General features: G+C 39.3%; 1 protein-coding gene across 4 annotated transcripts in view; it reads left to right on the top strand.

Moving 5' to 3' along the window:
- The window catches only part of Adgrv1 (adhesion G protein-coupled receptor V1), a 543,529-nt gene that overhangs the window by 160,246 nt on the left and 358,662 nt on the right, over positions 1–24,621 (top strand). For all 4 annotated transcript variants that reach the window (XM_031360570.1, XM_031360571.1, XM_031360569.1 and 1 more), the window contains 10 exons: positions 33–215; positions 5,483–5,662; positions 11,483–11,647; positions 15,987–16,104; positions 18,211–18,331; positions 19,322–19,460; positions 19,839–20,024; positions 20,300–20,532; positions 21,974–22,122; positions 24,200–24,395. In XM_031360570.1, coding sequence (XP_031216430.1) covers positions 33–215; positions 5,483–5,662; positions 11,483–11,647; positions 15,987–16,104; positions 18,211–18,331; positions 19,322–19,460; positions 19,839–20,024; positions 20,300–20,532; positions 21,974–22,122; positions 24,200–24,395 — 1,670 coding nt within the window. The remainder of the gene's footprint in view (positions 1–32; positions 216–5,482; positions 5,663–11,482; positions 11,648–15,986; positions 16,105–18,210; positions 18,332–19,321; positions 19,461–19,838; positions 20,025–20,299; positions 20,533–21,973; positions 22,123–24,199; positions 24,396–24,621) is intronic.

Below are 24,621 nucleotides of genomic sequence, written 5' to 3'. Positions count from 1 at the left end.
AGCTGCCTTTCAACCTCTATTCTTTGTTCAAGGATGTTGGTGGAGTCATTACTGCTCATGAGGGGCCTCCGCCTTTGAATGTTCTTCAAGTTTCTGTTGTCCGGATGGCTGGAAGCTTTGAGACAGTGAATGTTTATTGGAAAGCAACACCAGACAGTGCCAGCCTGAAGGACTTTGAACCGCCTCATGGGATGCTCCAATTTGCTGATGGACAGGTACGTTCATTAGGGACAGACTTATTGTTGTTCATTAGGGAACAGGCTTGACTTCAAGCATGTGTGAACATCTACCAAGTGAACATACATTTGTGACTACTAAGTGCATTCTAGTCTCTTTCTTTACCAAATGAAATGTATTATTAATTACTATAGCACACTAATAATCACAGGATGAGAACTCATTTTTATGGTGTTTAATGAAAAAAATGCATGCAATGTATTCTAATCAACATTTTTCTTTCTTCCAATCCAAATCCTCCCCACACTCAGCCCTACACCCTTTCTCTTTAAAAAAAAAAAAAAAGCAAAATAGAAGAAACACATACAGAATCACAAAAATAGAACCCCAAATAAACAAGCAAAAGAAAAAAATGCCCAAGTAAAGCTAATGAGACAAAATGTCTACAAAAACGTTACTGCATTTGTTTTGTGTTGGCGAACTATTCCTGGGCATGGGGCCTGCTCTGAAGTGCGGCAAATATACCCTGTGAGCCTCCACTGGAGAAAACTAACTTTTCCTTCACCAGCTGGTGTCAGTTGCAGATAGCTTCTTGGTTAGGGGTAGGGGTCTGGGTCCACCTCCTCCTCTCTGCTCTGGGACCCCATAGCTCGAACCTATGTAGGCCCTGTGCATGCTGCTACAGTCTCTGTGATGCACAGGGCATGCATCAGGGTGCTGTGTCTGGAGAACACTCTCCGTGAAATCACACATCACCTCTGGCTCTTAACAATCTTTCTGCATCCTACAGAAAGAGAATTCTCTAAAACGCTTATTTATTTTATATATGTGAGTACACTGGCACTGTCTTCAGACACACCAGAAGAAGGCATCAGATCACATTACAGATGGCTGTGAGCCACCATGTGGTTGCGGGAAATTAATCTCAGGACCTCTGGAGAAGCAGTCAGTGCTCTTAACCACTGAGCCATCTCTCCAGTCCCAGAAAGAGAATCCCAAGAAACAAGGATCCACCTTTTTTTTTTTGAACTCTTCTTTAATTTGAAATAGAAATTGTGTGCTCTATAGGTTCTTAACAAAAAATATTTTTAAAAAAGCCTGATTCACTATTCTGTTCTTTATTTTAGTTTAATTATTTTATTTTTTAAAAAAATGTTTATAAATTGGTATTTTCTGCTTTTATTTTTAATTATGTGCAGAACAATCGCTGATTTAATAGTGAATTAGATACATAATTGTCATTCCTCTCTCGCCTCTGCCCCACTGAAACTTTTCCTGCAGAGATTCCCAGTACTATTCCACGTCTTTCCCTGTCTGTGACCACGCTTGCTTTGGTTGCTTGAATGACCATGGGTGGGAACGTATTTCCAAGAGTATGGGCTACATTCCATTGGCTACACTGCTGAAAAATCTGACAGCCTCCTCCTAAGCATCCATTAATTGCCTATAGTGCCTCAAGGCAGGATCGGACTTTATGGGCCCTCCTCCATCCCTGATGAAATGCTCACAGGCATAATCTTATGCAGGTCTTACACACGAAATCCCATCTTCAGTAAAATTCAAGAGTCAATAACTGTGTATGTCATGTCCAGCATCTTTCTGTGGCGTGTCTCCTTATCCCCTGGCTTGTAAGATCTTTCTACCCACCCTTCCATGATGTTCCCCGAGCCTTTAAGGAGGTGATATATATATGCTCTCTATTTGGCCACACTTATGAGCAGTTCTTCTTGTTATTTTGACGAGTTAATGGATCTCTGGCTGGCTGCTGCCTGCAGTTTTACGAAGTTTCCTGATGAGGGATGAGAGCAGAACAAACCTCTGCATATGCCCCTGGGTGTTTGGGAGGCAGTTTAACATGTGTCTTTACTAGTAATAGGTTCTCCTACTCATGGGCCACAACTCTATGCTCTGGAATAAGTGCACAACACTGGACATGGGCTCCCTCCTGGGGAATGTGCCTCAGATCCAATCATGGGGCTGTTGGCTGGTCCCATCATAAGCGTCGCACTATTTCCCCAGTCAGATCACTACTGTGGGGGCAGTATTGCAGCTAGCTGGGTTTCCCTCTCGCTTGACTGGGGATAGCTCTTCTTTCCAAGCAGTCTATGCTGCATCTTCTGCTACCATGACAGATAGCCAGAGGGAAGGATTCCCTGTTTAGTGGTAGCTTGCTTTCTGTGTTTGGTATCTTCCAGATGAGGCTGGTGTCTTCAACCAGTTTGTACCATCACATTCTGGTGGGCTAGCAGTGACAATAGGTTGTATTGTTTGGGGGACCTCCTAAGCCAACAACCAGTAGGGAAGTAGCCCACACCTGGTACTGGAATTTTTAATAACCTATGGTGATTTCAAGGAGGTACATCGTTTACCCACACTGGGCATCTCCGTTCAAATGCATTTTAAAATGCTACACCATTTAATAAGCATACAAAAAAAGCAGATTTCCAATGTTTTCCCACGTGTTGCTGGTTTGGTTAGTCCTTTCCTGTGTACTTTCTCCTTCACACCCCACAGGGTCTCTACTCTAGACCTTCCCCTCTCCAGTCTCCCCATCCCCACAATTACATGTGCCTGTTCTTTCCTTCATTCTCTTCCCTCCCTGGTTAGCAGTCCCCTTCTTTCTCCCTGCCTTATGCTATAAGGCACTGCATTCAAGTAACACACTACTCCGAGAGCTTGAGACTGGGATCTCATGTATTAGACAGACTATACAGGGTTCTTTTTTTGGGAGAGGAGGGATGGAAATCTCACACAGTATTTTGTAATTTTAGTTCCATTTTCTCACATGTTTTATAGTTTTTATAGTCCAGTTTTTGCCAACGAATAAGATTCTATTGTGTTTATCTTGTACATTTCCTTTGTCCATCAGTTGGTAGACTGGCCGGTTCTATTTCCTGGTTATTGGGAATAGAGCACCAATGAGTATGAATGTACGAGTGTCTCTATAGTATGATGTGGACAGACTTTGAGGTGTGTTCTCAGGAGTAATCTAGCAGGGTCATATGGTTGGGCTTTTTCTAGCTTTTAAAGCATTTCTGCACTGACTTCTGTAGCATCTAAAGCCATTTATATCCTACAAACAGTCCGTATGTGTTTCTCTTTCCTGCATCTCTGCCTTCCGTCATTATTTGCTTTCTGTTATAGGCATTCTGATTGTAGAAAGATGAAACCTCAAAAGAGTTTTAATTTGTATGAATACTGTTAAAAATATTTATGCTTTGTTCAGGTCTTCTGAGCACACTCAGATGTAGATATTTTTAAGTGGAGAACTTGTAGTGTGTGGATACTTATTACTATACAAAGCTTTCTGTTAAAAGAGAAAAATGATAAAATAGGAGCAAAATAGTTAAGTTTTGGGAAAATTGGAAAAACAGTATTCTAGCATTAGGCTAAACAATCAATAAATATATTTCCTCAGTGTTACTGGTTTATAAGCCTGGTACCTTGTAATATGTACAAATAGTACAGTTTTATAAATTTACATATAAATTTATTATAAACTTAGAAATCTTTGTCTTTCTGTGCGTGCAAGCCTGTGTGTGTGTGTCGGGGGGGGGGGGGTATGCGCGCGCGTGCGTGTCTGTGTGTGTGTGTGTGTGTGAAGTTAGAGGACAACTTCAAATGTTTGTCCATACCTTTTACTGTATTTGAGAGAGGGCTCCTCCCTGACTGCACGTGGCAAGTTAGTTGGCTGGTGAGATTGTATGGTGTCTCTGTTCTCTGCTTGGCTGACAGGTGTGTGCTACCACATCTGGCTTTCCATGAATTCCCGAGATCCAAACACAGGTTCTCACATTGTATAGCAAGTATTTCACCGCCTGAGCCATTTCCTCAGCACACACTCTTAGTAAAGAGAAAGACATATGGACCACATGCATGTTTGTAACTCATTCAGATAACACAATCTACTTTAAGTTTAGCCTGATTTTTCCTGTACAGGGTCACATAGCATGTGGAACTCATCAGTGGTTCCTAAGAGTGCAGTAATGCTAAAACACACACACAAACCTAGATGTTCTGTACACAAAAACCTATAAGGTCGACGATTGTTTATTAAAGACAGAACTTTGAAATGTTTCCTACCAAGTCCGAGGTGAGGGTAACACAGGTAAGGGGGGAATTTTTATGTTACAACAGTAACACATAAATTGGCTTTTTCCTGAAGCAGTTGGACTCTCGGCATTTTCTGCCAAGCCTGAACATAAAGTGTCATCATTTACCAGAACTCTCTGTATCATTGTTTTTTAAATTTCCTGACATGGGGGCAATATATTCTATTCTATGGGACAGATTTGAAGTGTGGCAATGACAGCAAGCAGTGGTCTCATTTGGTTTTATTTATTTCATTCTGCTTACCTGAGTGTGGCATCTCAATTTCTTGCTTTCCCCAATTGTGAAATGTTTTAGATGGAAAACCATTTATTTCATGCTCAGTGTATTAAAATACTGCAGCTTAGCTATAGTGCACAGACAAAAGTTTGAACGTGACAATGGAGCCAAAGTATGTTTATGACCACATATGAAATCACAGGCGGGGCCCAATTTTGTTTTACATTTATTAAAATGTTTCACACAGATCCTGATGAGTCTGATCAATAGTCATAATATCATATCAATATCAATATATTTTAACGGCTCATTTTTTCCTCATTCCTTTCTCTTTGCAGGTTTGATTGGAGAGACCAGTGATAATGTTTTTCAAAGATCTGTTTTTCTTTTAATTATATTTGTGACTGTGTGTGGGTTGGTGCATATGTGGGCAGGTTCTCGTGGAAGCCAGAATGGGGCAATTACAAGTGATTGTGAACCACCTGACTTGGTGCTGGAAACCACCTTGGCTTCCTTCCAATAGCAGTGTGCGCTCTCTACCCCTAAGCTCTCTCTCCAGCCCACACTGCTTGTTCTGTGGTTTCATTCTCTATTGTCATGTAGTAGTAATATTGGGCACACTGGGTTTTATGCTTGTGTGGTTATTAGAAACTGCATACCATTTATAAATTTTTGTTTAAAAATCCATTACTTTTTACATCACTAATAAAATAGCCTATGTCTTATTAAATTTGTAATTAACCTTGAAAATAATAGATTTTAAATTTCTAACGTTGGAGAACACTATATGTACATTATCTTAAATGTATTATGGATATAATATGCAAAATCCTGCTTTTTTTTCTTTTCTACTGTGTTTTGTTTCACTCATCAAAAATAACGAAAATATTTATGAGGAAACATTGTTATTACATGGTATCTTTCCCTGCTCTTCCCTCTGTCCCTCTGACTCCTCTCCTCACCTTGTGTCTCATAGGTCATTGCACCAATACACATAACTATAGTTGATGATACTGAGTTTGAGCTCTTGGAAACATTCAGCATCTCTTTAGTGAACGTGACTGGTGGTGGCCGACTAGGAGATGATGTTTTGGTGAATGTTGTCATACCACCGAATGATTCGCCCTTTGGAATGTTTGGATTTCAAGAGAAAACTGTAAGTTAAATATGTCAGGGGACTGCTTTTCCCCAACTTTTCACGGAGTTTTGAAGCCTCTCATTACCCTCCACTTAATGAATCTCTCTTCAAGAATGGTCGTTGAGTAGGCTGTTGCCCTAGGAAACACTGCGGCAGCCTCTGCACACAGTTTGATCCAGTGAGCGTTGGTCACAGCAGGTGATCTCCACAGAGAGCGGCAGATTCCTTTTCACCACTTCTGGTAGACCAAGGTGTCCTTCTTACCATGCCTTCTGCTTTCTGCCTGTTTTCCTGCCAGAATGCTGTCCTTGTGGGGAGCACCTTTCCCCCTGGTCTTGCTGGTCTCGGGTTGTATCTTAGGTTCAGGTGTGAGAATTATTGCTATCCATCCATTGTACTGGAGTTTTACCTTGAATTATAGTGAGCGAAATATCGGATTATATTCTCTGTTCCTGCCACCGGCGTTTTCCCTTATCTCTTTCCTTTTGCTCTTCAGTTTTCTTCCAAGATCTGAAAGAAAGAACCCACTTATTCCAGATTTAGCTCTTGAGTGGAGTTACAAAGCTTAACCAATTGCAAGCATACAATGTTTATGTAGTTCTGTTTGGTGACAGTTTCAACATGAACATCCTCTTAAATATAAAAGTAGGAAAAAAAATCTCCATCATAACAATTTGTGTGTGATGATATATAATTATTCTAAATTTATCTCTTAAAGACAACTCCAATCTGAGGTAATCATAAAGATCCTTAGATAATTCATATTTACTGAAAAACTCCTCTGGCTGTCTGTCCCAATTCACTATCTTGTCAATCATGCAATCAGTCATTAGTCGCAGGTACTCTTTGGCAATAAGCCCGCTACTCTGATGCCCTCTTGTTACTTTTCTGTGGCTGTAAGTCTAGAGCTTTACAACTTGTCTATGAGATCTCAACTTTTCAGATGCTTGAACCTTTAAATACAGCCTAGATATTATCTAATGATTTTGTCAGTATAATTTCAATTTCACAAGAAAATATGACTTTTAATAAGCATAATTTTTCTAGAACTAAGTAAAATATTTTCTGCCTTGAGAAAGGAACAGGCAGAATTCTTTGAGTGACTTTTGATAAGCTAACATCACAAAATGTATACGTTCCTGAGATAAAAACCATTATTATCTTTGGTATTTCTGATCACATATTTCTTAAAATATTGGCATATATAATATTTGTTGACATATTGTAGTACTCATGAATATGTAATTTAATCTTTAAAATCTGAACAGAATTAACTGCTCAAATCTTCAATTCGTAAAACCTTATAAAATATTTTTGTTTGTAACATTATCACACATGAACTTGGATACTGGAATCTGTGTTTATAAGCCATTCCATCTGTTATGGAAAACAATTTGATGAAAATAATTTCATGGCTTATTGTTTAGTTCTTCAGTAAGTCAAGACTTTGAACTTGGGCATTCAGTTTGTTTTGGAGCTCCTCTGCCTAAGAACAAGAAGTCATTTTACTATTCACAAATAATTTTTGTTTATTCATTTTATCTTAATTGCTGTTATTAACATTAGTACTCTAAACCCAACTTAAGCATGACTGAGGAATTAATCTACTAGCCTCAAGTTACTCTTTGTCTTACTCTAAAAGTAAAATTAGGCACCTAGATCCTATTGTGATTTTTTTCATAACAACTACAAGGAATAAATGAGTTGATGCATGTAAAGCACTCACACCTACATGAGTTGATGTATGTAGAGCCCTCACACCTACATGAGTTGATGTATGTAGAGCTCTCACACCTACATGTGTTGATGCATGTAGAGCCCTCACACCTACATGTGTTGATGCATGTAGAACCCTCATACCTACATGTGTTGATGCATGTAGAACCCTCACACCTACGACTTGCATTCATAAGTGCAGTTGATATTCTGACTCTTGATAGAATTAGTATAATTGTCATGCAGCCTTCTGCATTTGTTGTCATTATATCCTGTCTTTCTTTCCACAAAGCATCTTACTTTCCAACATACATGTGAAACAGACAATGTTGTACACAGTAGGTACAGTATTTGGTAACAGATTAGAAAGGAAACTGAAAAACATTGAGAAAAAAATTGTTAGTGTAAGCCCATCAAAATAAGATGATCACAGGCAATATGTAAGGACATAGACATGTAGATATCTATATGTATATTCCAAGCTAGGCATAAAATAAGCACGCAGAATGTTTATAGTTGATCCCTTCTTTGTTATAAAGTTTCTTGTGCCTAAGTTGTGGTGTGAACAGTACTTAGTATGGAGTCAAAATACTTGAATTAGATTTTACACTCATTTTATCCTAATATCTGTATGTATTTGGTCTTCAGATTTCTAAGAGTTTTATGGAGCTTAAATAAAAATAAACTGTATGCAAAAAATAACACAATAAAGGCTTAATGAACGCCAGTTAGCTCCAAATCTCTGAACTTGATTCTAACATAGAACCTAGTGGACAAAGCAACACAAAAACAAGATTATGTTATATTTTTGTCTTCAAAATCGAAAACATTCAGTTACATTTCAAATCTGACTGAGTATTAGAGGTTTCATTGGACTTTTCTGCCCCTACTGAACACATATAATTCCCTTATGACATATCTTTTCATTAGACTTAAGCATAAGAAGTGCTGTTGCTAGTAAATTAATGTTAAGTATCTCCTATAAGAAGGGAGGAGGTAGCTCAGGAGAGAAGTCAATGAGAGGATCTGAATTCAAATCCTAAGAACCTACATAAGAGTCAAATCTATAGTGGGCTCATTTGTAATCCCAGTTCTCTTATGCTCTCTTAGTTTTTTTTTCTGTTGGTGTGAATAAACACCATAACAAAGGAAACTTTTAAAAGAAAGCATTTATGGGGGTTGTTTATAGTTTCAGAGGATGAGCCTATGGCTATCATGGTGTGTAGTATGGTAGCAGTCAGGCAGGCATGGTACTGGAGCATGAGCTGAGAGCTTATAGCTGATGAACAAGCAGGAGAGAGAGGGAAAGAAAGGGAGAAGCACAGAGAGAGGGACTAGAGAGAGGGAGGGAGGAAGTGAGGGAGGGAGGGAGAGAGAGAGAGGGAGGGAGGGAGGGAGAGAGAGAAAGACAAAGTAAGAGAGAGAGGGAGGGAGGGAGGGAGGGAGAGAGAGAAAGACAAAGTAAGAGAGAGAGGGAGGGAGGGAGGGAGAGAGAGAAAGACAAAGTAAGAGAGAGAGAGAGGGAGGGAGGAGAGAGAAGGAGAGAGAAAGAGAGAGAGAGGGAGGGAAGGAGAGAGAGACAAAGTAAGAGAGAGAGAGTGAGGGAGGAGAGAGAAGGAGAGAGAAAGTAAAAGAGAGAAAGTGAGTGAGAGAGAGAGAGAGAGACTGGGTCTGGCATGGACTTTTGAAACCTCAAAGCCCGTGTTTTTTTGTTTGTTTGTTTGGTTGGTTGGTTGGTTTGGTTTGGTTCGGTTTTGGTTTTTTGAGACAGGGTTTCTCTGTATAACCCTGGCTGTCCTGAAACTCTGTAGACCAGGCTGACCTCGAACTCAGAAATCTGCCTGCCTCTGCCTCCGAAGTGCTGGGATTAAAGGCGTGCGCCACCACCGCCCGGGCCCATGCTTTCTGTATAGTGACAAATCTCCTCTATCAAGACCACACTTACTAATTCTTTCCCCAAACAGTTCCACGAAATGTCTTACAAGAAATTTAGGGTTGCTGTATAATAAAAAGTTTACTTATCTAAGTCTAAATTACTATGCTATTGTAGCTGACCTGCCTTCTGTGATCCTGAGGCCTGAAACTGCAGTTTCTGGCACTTAGCACCTCATCCTAAAACAGCAGGAGAGTAAGTCAAGGATTGATTGCTAGAGCCTTTTCCCAATTGTCCAGATGCCTCTTGCTTGTCGGGCTAGGGGGAAATTTGAGCCATAAATTTATTTTGAACCAGGAGAAGAGAATAACACAGAAGGGAAAACTTTTACATAAACAAATATTCATAATCTCACACAAATTCATATGCAGATTTATTCATGCTCATTTTTTTTTTAATTTATACCTATCCATTCATACCCAGTTGGGCCCAGCTTGCATGTATTCTCACAATTACATACTTATACACATATCCATACTTACATATGTATATGGAGCAAAAGACCAAGTACCGGTGCAGAAAGAACTCACTCATTCTGGATGAGAATGGAGCTCCAATCTTTATTAAATAGAGAAAGAAAAGGCTTCTACCCCTTTAATGCTAAATAAATTAAATCCATGTTTGTAAGAAAAAAGCTTTATTTCTTTTAATAAAACTAAGCCTACCTTGTCCTTACCATGGGACCTGTTCTGTCCCATGGTAAGGAGAAGCCTGCCTGCTCCTTCTGCTCTCTGCAGCATCTTCTTTTTTCCTCTTTCCCTCTGCATTCTGCACATTGCTCTCTTAGTATTTTATGTTACCTATAGTTTCTAAGTTATTCCACTCTGCATCTCCTTCTAATCTAAAAAGTGTTCTGTCTAAAATCTTCTCCTCAGTTCAGTTCCTCCCTCAGCTCAGTTCTTCTCACCTCTGTCCCCCAGTCCTGATTCTTCTCTGTGTTCTCAGCCCTTAAGCATCTTTCAGAATACATGATCACAAGTTAAAAAGTTCATCAAGTTCACACAGAAAATAAAATCATAAATTGAAATAAAACTTTACAACAGAGAATGTTTACATGCATATCCATTAGGAGTAGTTATCTAGCTAAAGATCCATCATCCGTCTCAGCTCCACAGGTTCACTGAAGGTTTAAAACCATAACTAAGTTTAAGTGAAGTTTTGTATAGATAAACCCAGTCAATATTTTATCTTCTGTCCTAACATCTATAATAAATCATTAGTTCCTTAATTGTTTTACAACATCTTGGAATGTTCTCTGAGTAGGAGAATGTCTGGTTACCATCTAAGAGCAATTAACTGCTGACATTTGGGAGACTGGCAGAGTTCCATTGCAGTTTTGACTATCAGAAAAGGATGTAATAGTAGTCCTATTATAAAAGAGCTTAATAATCACAGACAAAATTTTAGGAATTCTTATAGGATCATTATTAAGACTTAAGTCATCTATTTGTCTACATAGCATCACTACAAGACAGTACAACTTCATGGATCTGCAGAGATCAGCTCCAAAGGGTTGTGCTATTACTTCGTGATTATTACATATATATAATAATAACAGGAAAAGCATATTAATAGCAGGAATCTTTCCTAAAATTAGTCCCTTACACATCCTTGTTTAATAAAAGCACACCTGTCACAGATTATATAATAATCTGAAGCAGGCCATTTCAGGATGACCACCTCATAGTTATTAGCTTGACTCATTATGGCTCATGACACATTCAAATATATGAGCCATGGGGGATGGGGTGAGAGGGTGGCATGCATTGTTATGCAAATCACTCTGTATTGAGAGGTGGGAGGTGGATACAGGAGAATCCTTAGAACTTTGTTAGTTGGCTAGCCTAGTGTTTATAGTGGCCCAACAAGAGACCTTGTCTCAAACAAGGTGGAAGGCAAAGGACCAGTGCTCAAGGTTGTACTCTGACAACCATGCATATATAGTGGCACATGTGTGCCTGCTTTCACACACACGAAGGACTCTCGGAAGAGGAAATATTCAAGAGAAATTTGAAATACCAAGTGATGTAATGTGTAGAAAAGAAACAAGTTTGGGAGACCTTTTTACCAGCCATGTGATAACAAGTTGTGAATTGAATCTCAAATCAAACTATAATGATCACAATCTAATAAGACTATTTTTCTGATATTTTTAATGTGCTTGCCTTACTGGATTTTATTTCTTTCAGGTAATGATTGATGGATCCCTTTTGTCTGATGACCCTGATTCATATGTGACACTGACTGTCGTCCGGTCCCCAGGAGGAAAAGGAGCTGTCCGACTTCACTGGGCTATTGAAGAGAAGGCCAAAGAAGACCTCAGTCCTTTGAATGGGACACTATATTTTGATGAGGTACAGTTGCCTCTGGACTCCTTTAACATTTCTCTTAATTTTTACAGAGCCTTGAGGTATTGCTTATGAATTCACATGCTAGTATTCAATTTTTCTATTTTTTTTTAAATCAATGTGCATTGAAAGGGAAAGAGAAGAGACAGGGGAAAGCAGGAGGAAGAGGGAAGCGGGGATGAGATTGCATGCTTCAGACTGTGCCTCTGTAATAGTCCAAAGTGCCTTTCTGTCACGTTCCTCTCCTGACTGAAGGTTGAGTTGGCCAGACTGACCACACATCCCAGTGTCATTCCAAAGCCAGCCTTTCTGCAGCCATTTCTTATGTCATTGCTGAGTCTGATGCTCTTCTATTTTCTTTTGACATTGGTCTTTACTACCCTAACTGTATAGAACTTCTATAGTGGTTCAAAACATTGATAGTGTCTCCAAGACAATGTCAACTCTATAGACATCCAGCCAACTTGTTAATAGTGAGACATGATCTCTTGCTCTCAAAGAGAACATCAGACTTAGACTTAGATTTTTAAAGACATTGACGCTTGGATAGTGGGATTGAGGTAATGTCTCAAGCAGCCACTACAGAGATGTGAGTTAAGGACACTCTGAAGGGGAGCTAGCTCTGCGCATCCCTCCTCCTGCTTCCAATGGCCTATTGGTGCTAGATTTCTGCTTACCATTTATCTTTTTTTGCTTTCTGCCCGTTCCTGTGGCCCTTGCATGCCTTGCATCTGTCTCACTCCCGAGAGTCCTCACTAGCATCCTTCCCTCTCATGCTGTTCCCTTAGCTGAGAAACTTCTTAGGAACGTTTTTTAGGTATGCTATGAGAAGGAAAACAGTCCTGGGGAAATGAGAGAAGAAAGGAAGTTTGTTAAGGATGTAGATTGGACTTTTGGGATGGCAGGGACATTTTCGTCCCTACTCCCATTCAGTCTAAGAAGGCAACCCCGTTTCCTCTGCTGCACCAACCCCATGTTTGCCTATCGATTATGCTACTCTTGCCAGCTCTTGTCATTCACATCAGTTCTTTGCCTTGACCTCACAATGTGCAGTCTTGGGGATTAGGATCGTCTCTGCAATCGCATCCTTAAGATTGTTATTCATATATAGTTGTGTGTATTATGTTGTTCTCTTGTAATATGAGCACCATTTTACAAGGAATGTATATATTTTTTATTTTTTTAAGATTTATTTATTTTATGTATATGAGTATTCTATCTGCATATACACCTGAGTGCCAGAAGAGGGCACCAGATCCCATTGTGAGCCATGTGGTTGCTGTGAATTGAACTCAGGACCTCTGGAAGAGCAGACAGTGCTCTTAACTGCTGAGCCATCTCTCCAGTCTTTGTATTTTTTAAAAATTATGTAAGAGCTTCTAGGAAAACGTGACTTCTTGCCTAAGGCTTTACTTGAGTTTTTTCCTGGGAAGTCCTTAAATCCTGGAGTGCATGCTTCACCCTTATCCCCAGTGCTCCAGTCTCTTTCTCTTGCCTATGTCCCTTTAGTATTTACATGCACATATGTTTGGGTACAACTCCCTCAGTCAGCCCAGCATCAGTTTAGCCCAGAAGTCTCCCCATATTTATGTTATATTCTAGCAAAACAAACAGAACAACCATGTGCTTTTGGTATGAAACTCCACAGTACAGAGGAATGAAAAATAAGTGCCCTCTCCCCACTCCTCCTGTGATAACTGCTATTGATAGCTTCTTTTAATCCTTCTGAAACATAATGTACCTTCTCCACACATGCAATTTGTGCTCCCCAATCTGTTCGAAACTTGCTGTTCTATACTGCGGTACTTTCCATGTTAAACAAATCTCTTGCATCAGAAACGTGGGTGAACGTTTCCTTTTGTACAGCTTTTGCTGCTGGCACCTCTTCACCCCCCATGATCTCTCTGTTCCACCATGGCTTTGGTAGTTCTTAGATTCCTTATCAGTCCTTCAGCTCACGTCATTGGCTCAGTGCTTTATTCTCTTAAATTCTGACATGCTTTAGTGTCATTTCTATACTACAACAGATTGCTTAGGTCACCTGCATTTGCATTAATTTTATCAACTACATTTCCTTTCAATTGTGGTTCTTTTGTATTATTGGAAGTAACCTTAAACTACTTGAAATCTTCTTCCTACCATTTCATACCATATGGATCTAGGTAAATTTGTTAATGCTGATGACACTTGGTTTCCAAAGTTCAAATGAGAGCAACAGTGTTTAACCAGAGCGAGGTGTGAGGACTGAACAAACAGTATTTGTGAGCAGGCTAATTTCCTGACACTTATCAAGTACTTAATAAAGTAGGTGATATTTATAAAGAGTTCTTGAAAACAGCAGTTTGCCACCTCAGTGTAGTGACATTCGTCTTTCCTACATTGTGTGCTTAAAGTTTAATAACTTTGAATCTCCAATGCAAACAAATAGTTTATATTTCTGTCTCCCTGAAATAGCCTACAGAGGTTATTTCCAAGTTGCTGCTCCATACAGTTTTTGTGTAGAATATGAATAATGAAATTTTAAGGAAAACGTTTCCATGATCAGATATCTTTGGAAACTCTTGATTAAATTAAGGAGGATTTCTTGAGGGGCAAGGGGAAGAGTTGTTTAGAAACTTTGCACTTAAGCAAATTTTGAATCTCTAGGAGAACTTTGCTAAGCTCATTGCCCAGATTACCTCTTTGTGCCTGGCATTCATTGTTATCATTTATAACCAGCATTACACCTCTATTGACTTATAATGGCCTCCTTCCCCTCCTCTCAATGACTTACTTCTATTGAGAGCTGGAGACTCCATGACATGAAAGGTTGCTTTGCATGTAGTAAGTTAGAGGGCTGCATGAGCATACAGAGTATAGTAGATTCTTACGATTCAGTGAAGCGTCTGAACTCTTTGCATTTTTGAGTGCACCTACTCACTGAGTTGCACTTGTATCCCTCTGTCCATATGTTTGATGTTTTCCCACTTGCCAGCACAGGGGGACTGATGGGAAATTCAGCTTTTATATTTTATACATTCCCTGCTGAAGAAAGACAAGAAAACTAACTTTTTTTTACCTCATAATGTAAACAAATGTCCTTTTAATACAGTCTGCTTAAAATCAGTTTTCCACATTTGTGTATTTGTGATTTCGCTGCCTACAGCAGTCCCCAGTGTGTTGTAGTAATTGGCTGTGATGTAACTCAGCAGGTGCTTTGTGTGCCAGATAAACTGCGCTCAGGCTTGGGATATGGTTGTTATTAACACACGATCATGGTAGAACAACTCTAGGTTTGCTACAATATTTATAAATCTGGAAACAACCAAAAACACTCCAGAAGTTGATTTAAGATTGCAAATAAGTTTTAGAGAACAGGCCAACTTAGTGTCTAGGGATGGCAAATCAACAGGACAAACTCAGAGAAAGTTGTAAATACAATGAAATGTCCGCAACAATCAAAGGACAAATTGAATCCACATAGGGAAATGCAGCATGTATACCCAGGGAACATCAACAGTAGAGTGCATGGCACAGAATGACAGACAAGAGGGACAGCCGGAATGGAGAGACAAAAGGAACAAAAAAAAATAATAAAAACCTAAAAGATTGTGTACTCTTCAGTAGATAGGGGCTACAAATGTGGGATGAATTCAAGCTGTGTTTGGGGGTGCAAGAAAAACATTTATTAACACTTGAAGTAACATTTTGTGACTTAGCATTAAAGATAAAAATTACTATTGGAAAAGTGTAAAGTATTCAGGAATAAATTCAGACAGAAACAAGCAAGATGTGCATGAAAACAGTAAAATAAAACATTAAAGTTATGAATAAATAAAGACTAAAACTTGTAACAGAAAAGCAGGCTCCTGAGTAGAGACTCCATCCCCCACTGCTGCTCTTATACAGTACTGCCTACTAGGAAGGTGCCAGCAGCCTGGCATTCATTGATGAAGCATTCTGGGAGCTTTTCCAGTGGCGGTGTACAGCACACATCCCCATGACTGCAGACTACAGCTATGAAATGCTCTCCTTGGCATGCAGTCTACTGTGTCCTGTGCACATCAGCTCCACCCTTGACTCTTTGGGATGTGGACAATTAACTATAAGTTTGGATTTTCAGTGACGGAAAACTTTCAATACATTTAATAGTTGTGTTTTTTTTTTTTCACTTTTCCCCTTATGAAAGGAAAATGGAATTCAGAGCTAATTTTTATTGCAATTCTTCCTGGTTGTAATTTATAATTGTAGGTGATAAAATGGCATCTTAAGAAGCACATGCACAAATATCTTATTTTTCTAATGAAAACATTTAGAAGTTGACTTTTGTTCATCTTGAAAATGTTTTTTGCTTGTTTAAATGTAGACTGACTCCCAGAAGTCTGTTATATTGCACACACTTCAAGACAGCATGCTGGGGGAAGACAGACGCTTCACCATTGAGTTAATAGCTGCTGACGAGGTAGAAATATCTCCAATGAAAGGTAAGAAAAATTCACACAGGCTTTGAAGTTAAGTATTTCCAAAAAGAAGTAGTTGCAAAAATAGGCAATGCTAAGTTTTATAACTTTTAAAAGTGTGCTTCAGTGTAGATCTACATTTTTACTCTATATTCTAGGCAGTTTTTAAAATTAAAATGAGAGTACAATACAATAAATTATAATTATTGTATTGTAAAAACAATAAATGAATTTATTAAAATTATATCTTTATGATGCAATACATATGATTTATATAGTCACAGGCCAAAGGTCATATACTGTTGGCTTTTTGTTTTACAATAAAGCTCTTCATTATGCTCATGCTTATAAAATAAAACATGAGAGCTAAATGATCAAACAGTAGTAAGCTATTACATCTCCCAGTATTGTATAGCAGAAAAGCTCATTACACTAAAATAAAAATAATTAACTTTTAATTAAAATTAATTGAAATTTTTAATTAAATTGTGTATGTGGATATGTGCATGTGAATGCAGATGACTCTGCAAGTCAAGGAATTGACTCTTACTGGGACTGCTGTTGCCTTGAGTGAGGAGCTGAGCTGCCCCACATAGAGCTGTGAACTGCACTCAGGCTCTCTGTAAGAATACCATGGGCTCTTCATTTCTGAGCCATTTGTCAGCCCCAAGAATTATTTTTAAAACATTTAATTTAGTTTATGTGTTTGTATGGAAATGAGTATATGTGTGTGTGCATGTGCTGTGTGTGTGTGTGTGTGTGTGTGTGTGTAGACATGTGCAAAGATTTCCCGTGGAAGCCAAAAGAGGGCATTGGATCCCTTTGAGCTGGAGTTTACAGCATTTATGAGCAGCCGGTTGAGAATACTGGGACAGAAACTTGGTCATTTTTAAGAGCTGTAAGGACTCTTAACTTCCAGACCATCTCTCCAAGCCCAAGAATTCTTATTTACACAGATATTCGCTGTGATACAAAACTGGTCTTCATCCTCCATGCTCAATATAATCTAATTTTATGTTCTTATATGAACTTATAACTGTTATCTTGAAATGCTGATAGTGATGCTTGATTGCTTATAATTTCTATATGTTTTTAGCAGTCATATGTTGCATAATTTTAAAATATAACACATGAAGTGTGACTAGTTATAGTCTCAGTCTACATGCTTTTATCTAAAATTATTCACTTGTCTGTTTTACTATTTCATACAAGTATCTCAATTTTTATATATTCATAGGAAAGGCAGGTATTAAATGATTTCATTGTGCTATGAATAATAACAACAAAAAGGATGAGCAATATTTAAAATATTTATTTGCTTGTTGTGACACCATCCTTTTATAACATTGAAACTCCATGGTAAACAAGGCTCTGGGACTGAAGTGGGTTGGTACCCAGGCACGTGTCTTTCCCCTTCTCAGAGACCTGAAGGAGGAAGGGGGCAGAGCTACATGAGGGGAACTGAGGGGTGATAGGGGGCTGCAGTCTGGATGTAAACTGAATCAATCAGTAAATTATTGGAAGAAAAAAAGCATTACGCATATTTCCCCGGAAGAGTTGACAAAGGATTCTAATACCATCCATCAGACTGATCCGCACTGCAAGCAAACATCAAGTCATTTCATGTATTGAATACAATATTGCATGATTACCAATAAATCTAAGTAATAGTCACAAATATTGATATGGATAACCTAAATGATCATTAGTCAAAAAATAAAGTTATATGGAACAAAAAATAAAGAAAGAAAAAGAAAAGAAAGAAAGAAAGAAAGAGAAAAAGAGAAAAAGAGAGAGAGAGAAAAAAGGTGCTCTCAATAATTCTTGCTTTTTCTCCTGAGGCCACTGAAAAACCCAGACAGCCAACAGGTACGGTGAATCAGTTCATGCATGTGGTAGAGGACAGCTTGCTCACCAGGCAGTGAGCGTGGGGTTTGGCCAGGCTTTTCCTGCCCTCTTCTGCAAGTGTGATTGCAGGAAGGGCTGAAAGGTCCCAGGGCTGATCTCCTCCTAGTGAAAGGCAGAAACCAAAACCTGCCAGTGATTATTGTCTTCTGCATTTAATTGTTTAGTGTGTTTGGGTGCACCTCCATATTTGCCTCTTAATGGGCTATCTTATCTTAAATGTAGGTAGTGCATCAGTCATCATTCGAGGAGATAAGAGCATATCAGAAGTTGGAATTGCTCCATCATCTAGACACATCATTATTGGGGAACCCTCAGCCACATACAACGGCACTGCCATCATCATGTGAGGATTCTGTGATTTTATTTAAGTAGCTTAGAGCAGCAGTTCTCAACCTGTGGGTCGTGACCACCTTGGGGGATACATATCAGATATCCTGTGTGTCAGATATTGACATTTCAATTCATACCAATAGCAAAATGACAGTTATGAAATAGCAACCAAATAATTTTATGGTTGGGGGGTCACCAACAGCGTGAGGAACTGTATTAAATGTTCACCACATTAGGAAGGTTGAGACCCACTGGCCTACAGCATCATTCTCAAGTATGAAGAGTACATTATCAATGTATATATTGGTAAGCATTGTGTGGAGAACAGAACTGACTTAAGGTAGAAACTAAAAGCTGTATTCTGAGCTGTCCTGAAGTCTGATCACAAGTAGCCCTGTTCACTCAGGGATGGGTTGCAAAGTCCATGAGGGTAAAAAAGACAGCCCCATTCAGTCATTGCATACACAAGGAGTTACTTTCTCTATAAACTTGATTCTGTGGGTTCTTAAATCAGTTCCTGCCACATGACTAAATCTAGGATTGTGGGCAAGTTTGTCTCTCCACATTTTCTAATGGCAAATGAAACGGCAGCCACCAGTGATGTAGCTGGGTTTGATTGAGAGGACTGTAGTCTCGCAGAGGCCTCCTGGATTTTCCGGTCCCCACCCCCACCCCCAGTCTGTTTATATGTGGAGCATAATGTCTCTGTTCTTTAGAGGATCTGTTACACTATTCATATCGTATGTAAATGTTAAATAAAATACGTCAATTTTTATTTTTATTTCTTTAAACCTTCAGGCTTAGTGTTCACTTTTAGCTTAGGAATTCTGACACGACTATCTTGGAATTCTAAGACTTTTGCCTGATTTAAAATTGTTTGGTAAGGCTATTTAAAGTCTTAATATTCTTCAAATAAGTGAAAATTGGCTGAAAGGCGCAGCAAATTATTAAGAAAGATTATTAATTAAAAATATACTAAATATATGTCCATGTACTGTTGTAGCCTTGTTCGTGGCCCAGAGGTTTCGGGGGACATCACAGTGGGCTGGAGGATACTGCCTCCTTCCAGGGGGGAGTTTGTTGAAACATCAGGACAACTGACAATGCTGGATGGACAGTCTACTGCCACAGTAGTAATTCAGGTACCTGTGCGGTTGCCTTCTGTGAGCCCCTGTGTGTGTGTGTGCATGTGTGTGTGTGTATGTGTACATGTGTCTAAGTGTGTGTGTGTGTGTGCGTGTAGGTGTGTGTGCATATGTCTGTGTGAGTGTCTGTGTGTCTGTGTCTGTGACCATTGTAGTAATTAAAATACCAGTGTGGCTGTCTTCTGTTAGCCCTTGTGTATGTGTGTGCATGTGTATATGTGTGTATATGTGTTTGTGGACATATGCGGGTATAAGTGTGCATGTGTTTGTGTGCCTATGAGTGTATGTGTGTGTGCATGTTTGTGTTTGTGTAGTTGGAGGAAGTTTACAGAATCTATGGCTGTTTCTATGGCTTTTTTCTTAAACCTTCTCCAGGCTTTGAATGATGATATCCCAGAGGAGAAGTATTATTATGAGTTTCAGCTCACTGGAATCAGTGAGGGTGGGATGCTGAATGAAGCCAGCGTCACTGCTCGCATCACCATGGTGGCCAGTGACGCTCCCTATGGCCAGTTCTCGTTTTCACATGAGCAGCTTCACGTCTCAGAAGCAGCACAGAGGGTATGGTGTTGACTGCTGAAGCTCTATCTGTTGTTGCAAATATGGGGAGTGGTCCTTAAAATGCAGTTTATTTGTCTGGTTTTTGTTGTTGTTGTTCCTTTTCTAAAGCTTTTTCCCCCCAACGGATTAATTTTTCTTTGTATTGTTATTATAATGTGATTACTGTAATTTTATAGAATTTAGTTCCGCATAATCCTAGTTAAATAGAATAATTAGAGATGATTTGTGCAGTGGATTAAAGATGCAAATTAAACAGGTAAGCAATTTTCTCCTAGGTTAACGTCACAGTTGTCCGCTCGGGTGGCTCCTTTGGACGTGTACGGGTCTTGTATGAGACAGGTAGCGGGACGGCTGAGGCAGGCTGGGACTTTGTTCCCACTTCAGGAGAGCTGCTCTTTGAAGCCAGAGAGAGGATGAAAAGTCTGCACATTGAAATCCTTGATGACAACCTTCCTGAAGGCCCTGAGGAATTCGTTCTTGCCATTACAAGAGTGGACCTCCAGGGAAGGTAAAGATGAGGAAAGGAAGGGGAGCAAGGAGAAAGAAAGGGGAGACCTCGGGCCAGGACTGAACACAGAAATTAAGATAGACTCGATTTTCCTAATTGTCTAAACTTTATTCCTCCCCCTACTTCCCTGCTGAGAGAACATGGTCCTGTTATGTGGATTCACCCAGCATTGCAAAGCCAGAGCATTGATGGTGATATGCCATCCCACAATTCCTTGTGGAATTAGCCTGACTGAGGCAGTCAATCTGACCATCACCCCTGTAAAGACCCCCATGCAGGGCCCAGGAAGGGGCCTTCCCCTAAAAGAGTGCATGAATTCTGAGAAGACTGAAAGTTCAGTTATATATTAAAATATACATTCATTAGTTAAATATCAATTTCATGCTTCAATTTTTCCTAATTCAGAAACATAGGTAGAATATGTATTCTCTTACTTGAGAAATGGAAAGATATATTTGAGTTCACATAAACATCGTATCGTTACTTTTCAAAATGTGATTCAGTCTCTGGCAGTGGGGCCTACATTCTTCCAGTCGCTCAGTCTTGCCTAAGTGAAGGTGGATTGGAGAAAGGAGTTCCCCCCAGGTGACCACAGCATGTGGTTTTGATTAATCAGGATTTGGAGATTTTTACCTTCTTGGCTGTTTTTCCAAAGATAAACTTCCACGTGAATTCTGGCTAATAGTTTTTGCTTCCAGATAATGACCAGGCTCCCTTTGATGCAGTGTTGCCTGTTTTGCCTCCCAGTTAGAGACCTGCTGCTTTGGTAGGCCTTGAATAACCCACTAATCTCAGGATGCTGACAGGGCAGTTGCTTCTCCCATATAATGTGTATCCCCTTGGTTCTCTCTCTAAGTTTGCCTCATGAGCAATCTTATTTAGCAGTTTTCACTCTCTCAGGACAGGGTAGCTCATGAACACTGAGTGCAAAAAATTTGGGAATTGAAGAAAGGATTGGAATTGTTTAGTGTCTTTTGAAAATGTTTTTTTCATTTCAGGAACTGAAATGCTCATAAGGTGTGGCAGTCAAAGCTTGCTTGATAGGAATATCAATCTGAAAAGGTCTTCTGCAGAAATAGGTTGTTATACAAGTAAACTGACTGATTATGACAGTTCGTTTACATTTCCTTATACTCTTATTATTTATATTTTGTCCAAACTTGTAATTATTATTACTTTTTGTTTCATATAAGCACCAATACTTGGGAGCAAGTATTTTTTTTAAACATCACTTCACACAATACAGCCTTAGTATCATGGATGTTTAAGACAATTACAGGATTGAGGTACAGCATTCTCCAAGCATGGATGAAGCTGTGGGCTCATTGTGCAGTTGTACAAGAGAGTCAGTGCAATAGAACTAAAATACAGGAGCTAAAAAGACCTTTATGTTCATACTACATATGTTTTGTTATGTTTTAATCTTTCTTTCCTTTGCAAGAGGGTATGATTTTACCATCCAAGAAAATGGACTTCAGATAGATCAACCTCCTGAAACTGGGAACATCTCCATTGTTCGAATCATAATAATGAAAAATGATAATGCAGAAGGCATCATTGAATTTGATCCAAAGTTCACTGACATCTCAGGTGAGCTTAGTTGGCTTCTTCTAACTGTCCCAACATTTTCTCAATTGCAAAGGAACCAGGATTCTTATATGCAAATTGATTTGGTTTGATGACAAATATTCCCCTGTATTTGTATGTTTACATTTAAAAATATATTTTCAGTTACTTTTAGGTAGCTTTGAACCTCTCTGTATTTTGCAAAGCCAAAGTGCTACTTGGCTTAGAAAAAAAATGATGCTTAATCTTTAAGGATTATTAAAATATGTCTGTTCAAAGCATTGTTAAGGGGCTAGAGAAATGGCTCAGTAGTTAAGAGTATTTGCTGGTTGGTGCTGTCTTAGATTTCTATTGCAGAGAGAAAACATCATGTTCAGGAGAAACTTGGAGAGGAAAGGCTTTATTTCATCTTAGAACGTGTAGCCTGCCATTCTGGTGTCAGCTGGAGTTCAAGGCAGGAAGCTGGAGTCAGGAACTAACCCAGAAGCCATGAGGAGCATTGCTGATAGGCTTGCTCCTCCTGATTTGCTCAGTTTGCTTTGTTATATGACCTAGGACCACCTGCCCGGGGGTGACAACGCTCACAATGGTTGGAACGCTCATACACATATCATTAATCAAGACAATCCTAAGGCCAGTCTTATGGAGCCATCTTCTCAATTAAGCTTCTCTCTTTCCAGATATGTCCAGGCTGAGGCAAGCCGACAGAAACCACACAGCACACTGCTCTTGCAAAGCTGGATGACTGGCTCACACTGCCTGTAATTCCAGCTCCAGGGGATCTGATGCCCTCTTCTGGCTTCTGGGCGATTTGCATATTCAAAGATCCATACACATGAATAAAAATGAAATGAATTTCAAATATTTTTAAAGAAAACCTTCCAGATTTATGTAAATTTAATTTTAATGTCTGGGTTCTTGATCCTGTCTTCAGCTCCTCTCAGGCTTGCTCAGTGTTACAATTCCCCTTTACCACAAAATCAGAACACAGAATATGTGGTTACGTTCTTTTCTCAGCAGGAAGAGATGACTACCTTCCTAGGATATGCTTTTATTCAAAGGTAGAATATAAATATAGTTTACAAGTAAACATAATACATTGTTCATGCAAATGATTTATTGGCCTTATTGCCTCTACCCAGATTCTTTGTCTAGCTATCTTGAAAGTTCAACAGAATCTCCTTCTACATAGTTCCTAAGGCCTTTTGGCTAAGCCATGGCTTATCACGTAAACTGTTTTGTGAATTTCGGCCCACGACTGGTAAAAGAATGCTGCATTTTTACATTGAGAAATAATAGGATTTTTTTCTATTTACCCATTTCTCATTAATTCACTGTTTCTGGGAGGAAGTTTTGGTAATGGATACCTCCTTAATTTAAAACTTAAATTTGAATTTTTAAATTGAAATCAAGCATTGAAACTGATATTTTCTGATAGATTTCCTAGGACCAGAAAATATAGCAGTTTATATATAAATATTTAAAAATACTAATACAAGTGTTATTGAGATAGTCCAGTGAATAAGTGTGTTTGCCGACAAGCTGGAATCAATCCTGGATACTACCAGCTGGTAGGAAAAGGGACATGACCCCAGTATGTTCTCCTCTGAGCTCCACACAGGTACACACAAGCACACACTCATACACACACACACACACACACACACACACACACACACACAGAATATAAATGAAAAATATCATGTGATAGAAATATTGTAAGGCTCCCCTTACATGCACGATGTGTATTTCAGCTAAATGTCTAAAGCAGTTCTTAATAGTTTCAATTTTTGCATATGCTTTTATTTTATTTGTGCATATCACAAAGAGAAGGAAAGCCTGTACTAATGATTGTACAGGTTGCATTCATGTTTTAAAATTGATCCCTCTAAATTTCAACATATGGTAAGCTATGTTTTTCATAAAGACATAAGACCCACAAAACTTTAATTAATTCTTTCAGAGGTGCTAAGTGAACTATGAAAACCAGAAGAGTGCACACTGGACCCTTGCCTTTCATTGCTTAGTCTAGTCTAGCTGAATCGTGTAAAAGTCATTTGCTTTTCCTAGTAACTCACCTAATCCCACATTCCTGTCACAGTGGAGGAAGATGCTGGCGTGATCACCCTCCCTGTCCTCAGGCTTCGTGGAACTTACGGCCGTGTGTCAGCTGATTTCAGCTCCCGGGGCTTCTCTGCAGATCCAGGAGGCTATGCACTGCATGGTAGCTCAGTCGCCTTTCAGCATGGGCAGAACCTAAGCTTTATAAATGTCTCCATCATCGATGACAATGAAAGGTTAGTCCTATAGAGACAGTGGACACACACAAAGCAGGGGTGCGGTGGCCTAACTTCTGCTGACAATGCATGTTCCTGCCGAGAAGCAGCACTTGAGAGAGACGGGGGAGTGCCAGGAAAGGAGATGGCCCCGTGGTTGCATACCCCAGTTTTTCTCAGATAGAGGGAAAAGTTTCTGTTCCTTCCCGGGTCTGGTCAGGATGTGGCAGAACTTTCCAGTCCACCT

This window comes from Mastomys coucha, unplaced genomic scaffold (genome assembly GCF_008632895.1).
Source record: "Mastomys coucha isolate ucsf_1 unplaced genomic scaffold, UCSF_Mcou_1 pScaffold8, whole genome shotgun sequence".
Lineage (NCBI taxonomy): Eukaryota > Metazoa > Chordata > Mammalia > Rodentia > Muridae > Mastomys > Mastomys coucha.
Note: the sequence above shows the minus strand (reverse complement) of the source record. Positions and strands in the feature narration are given on the sequence as shown.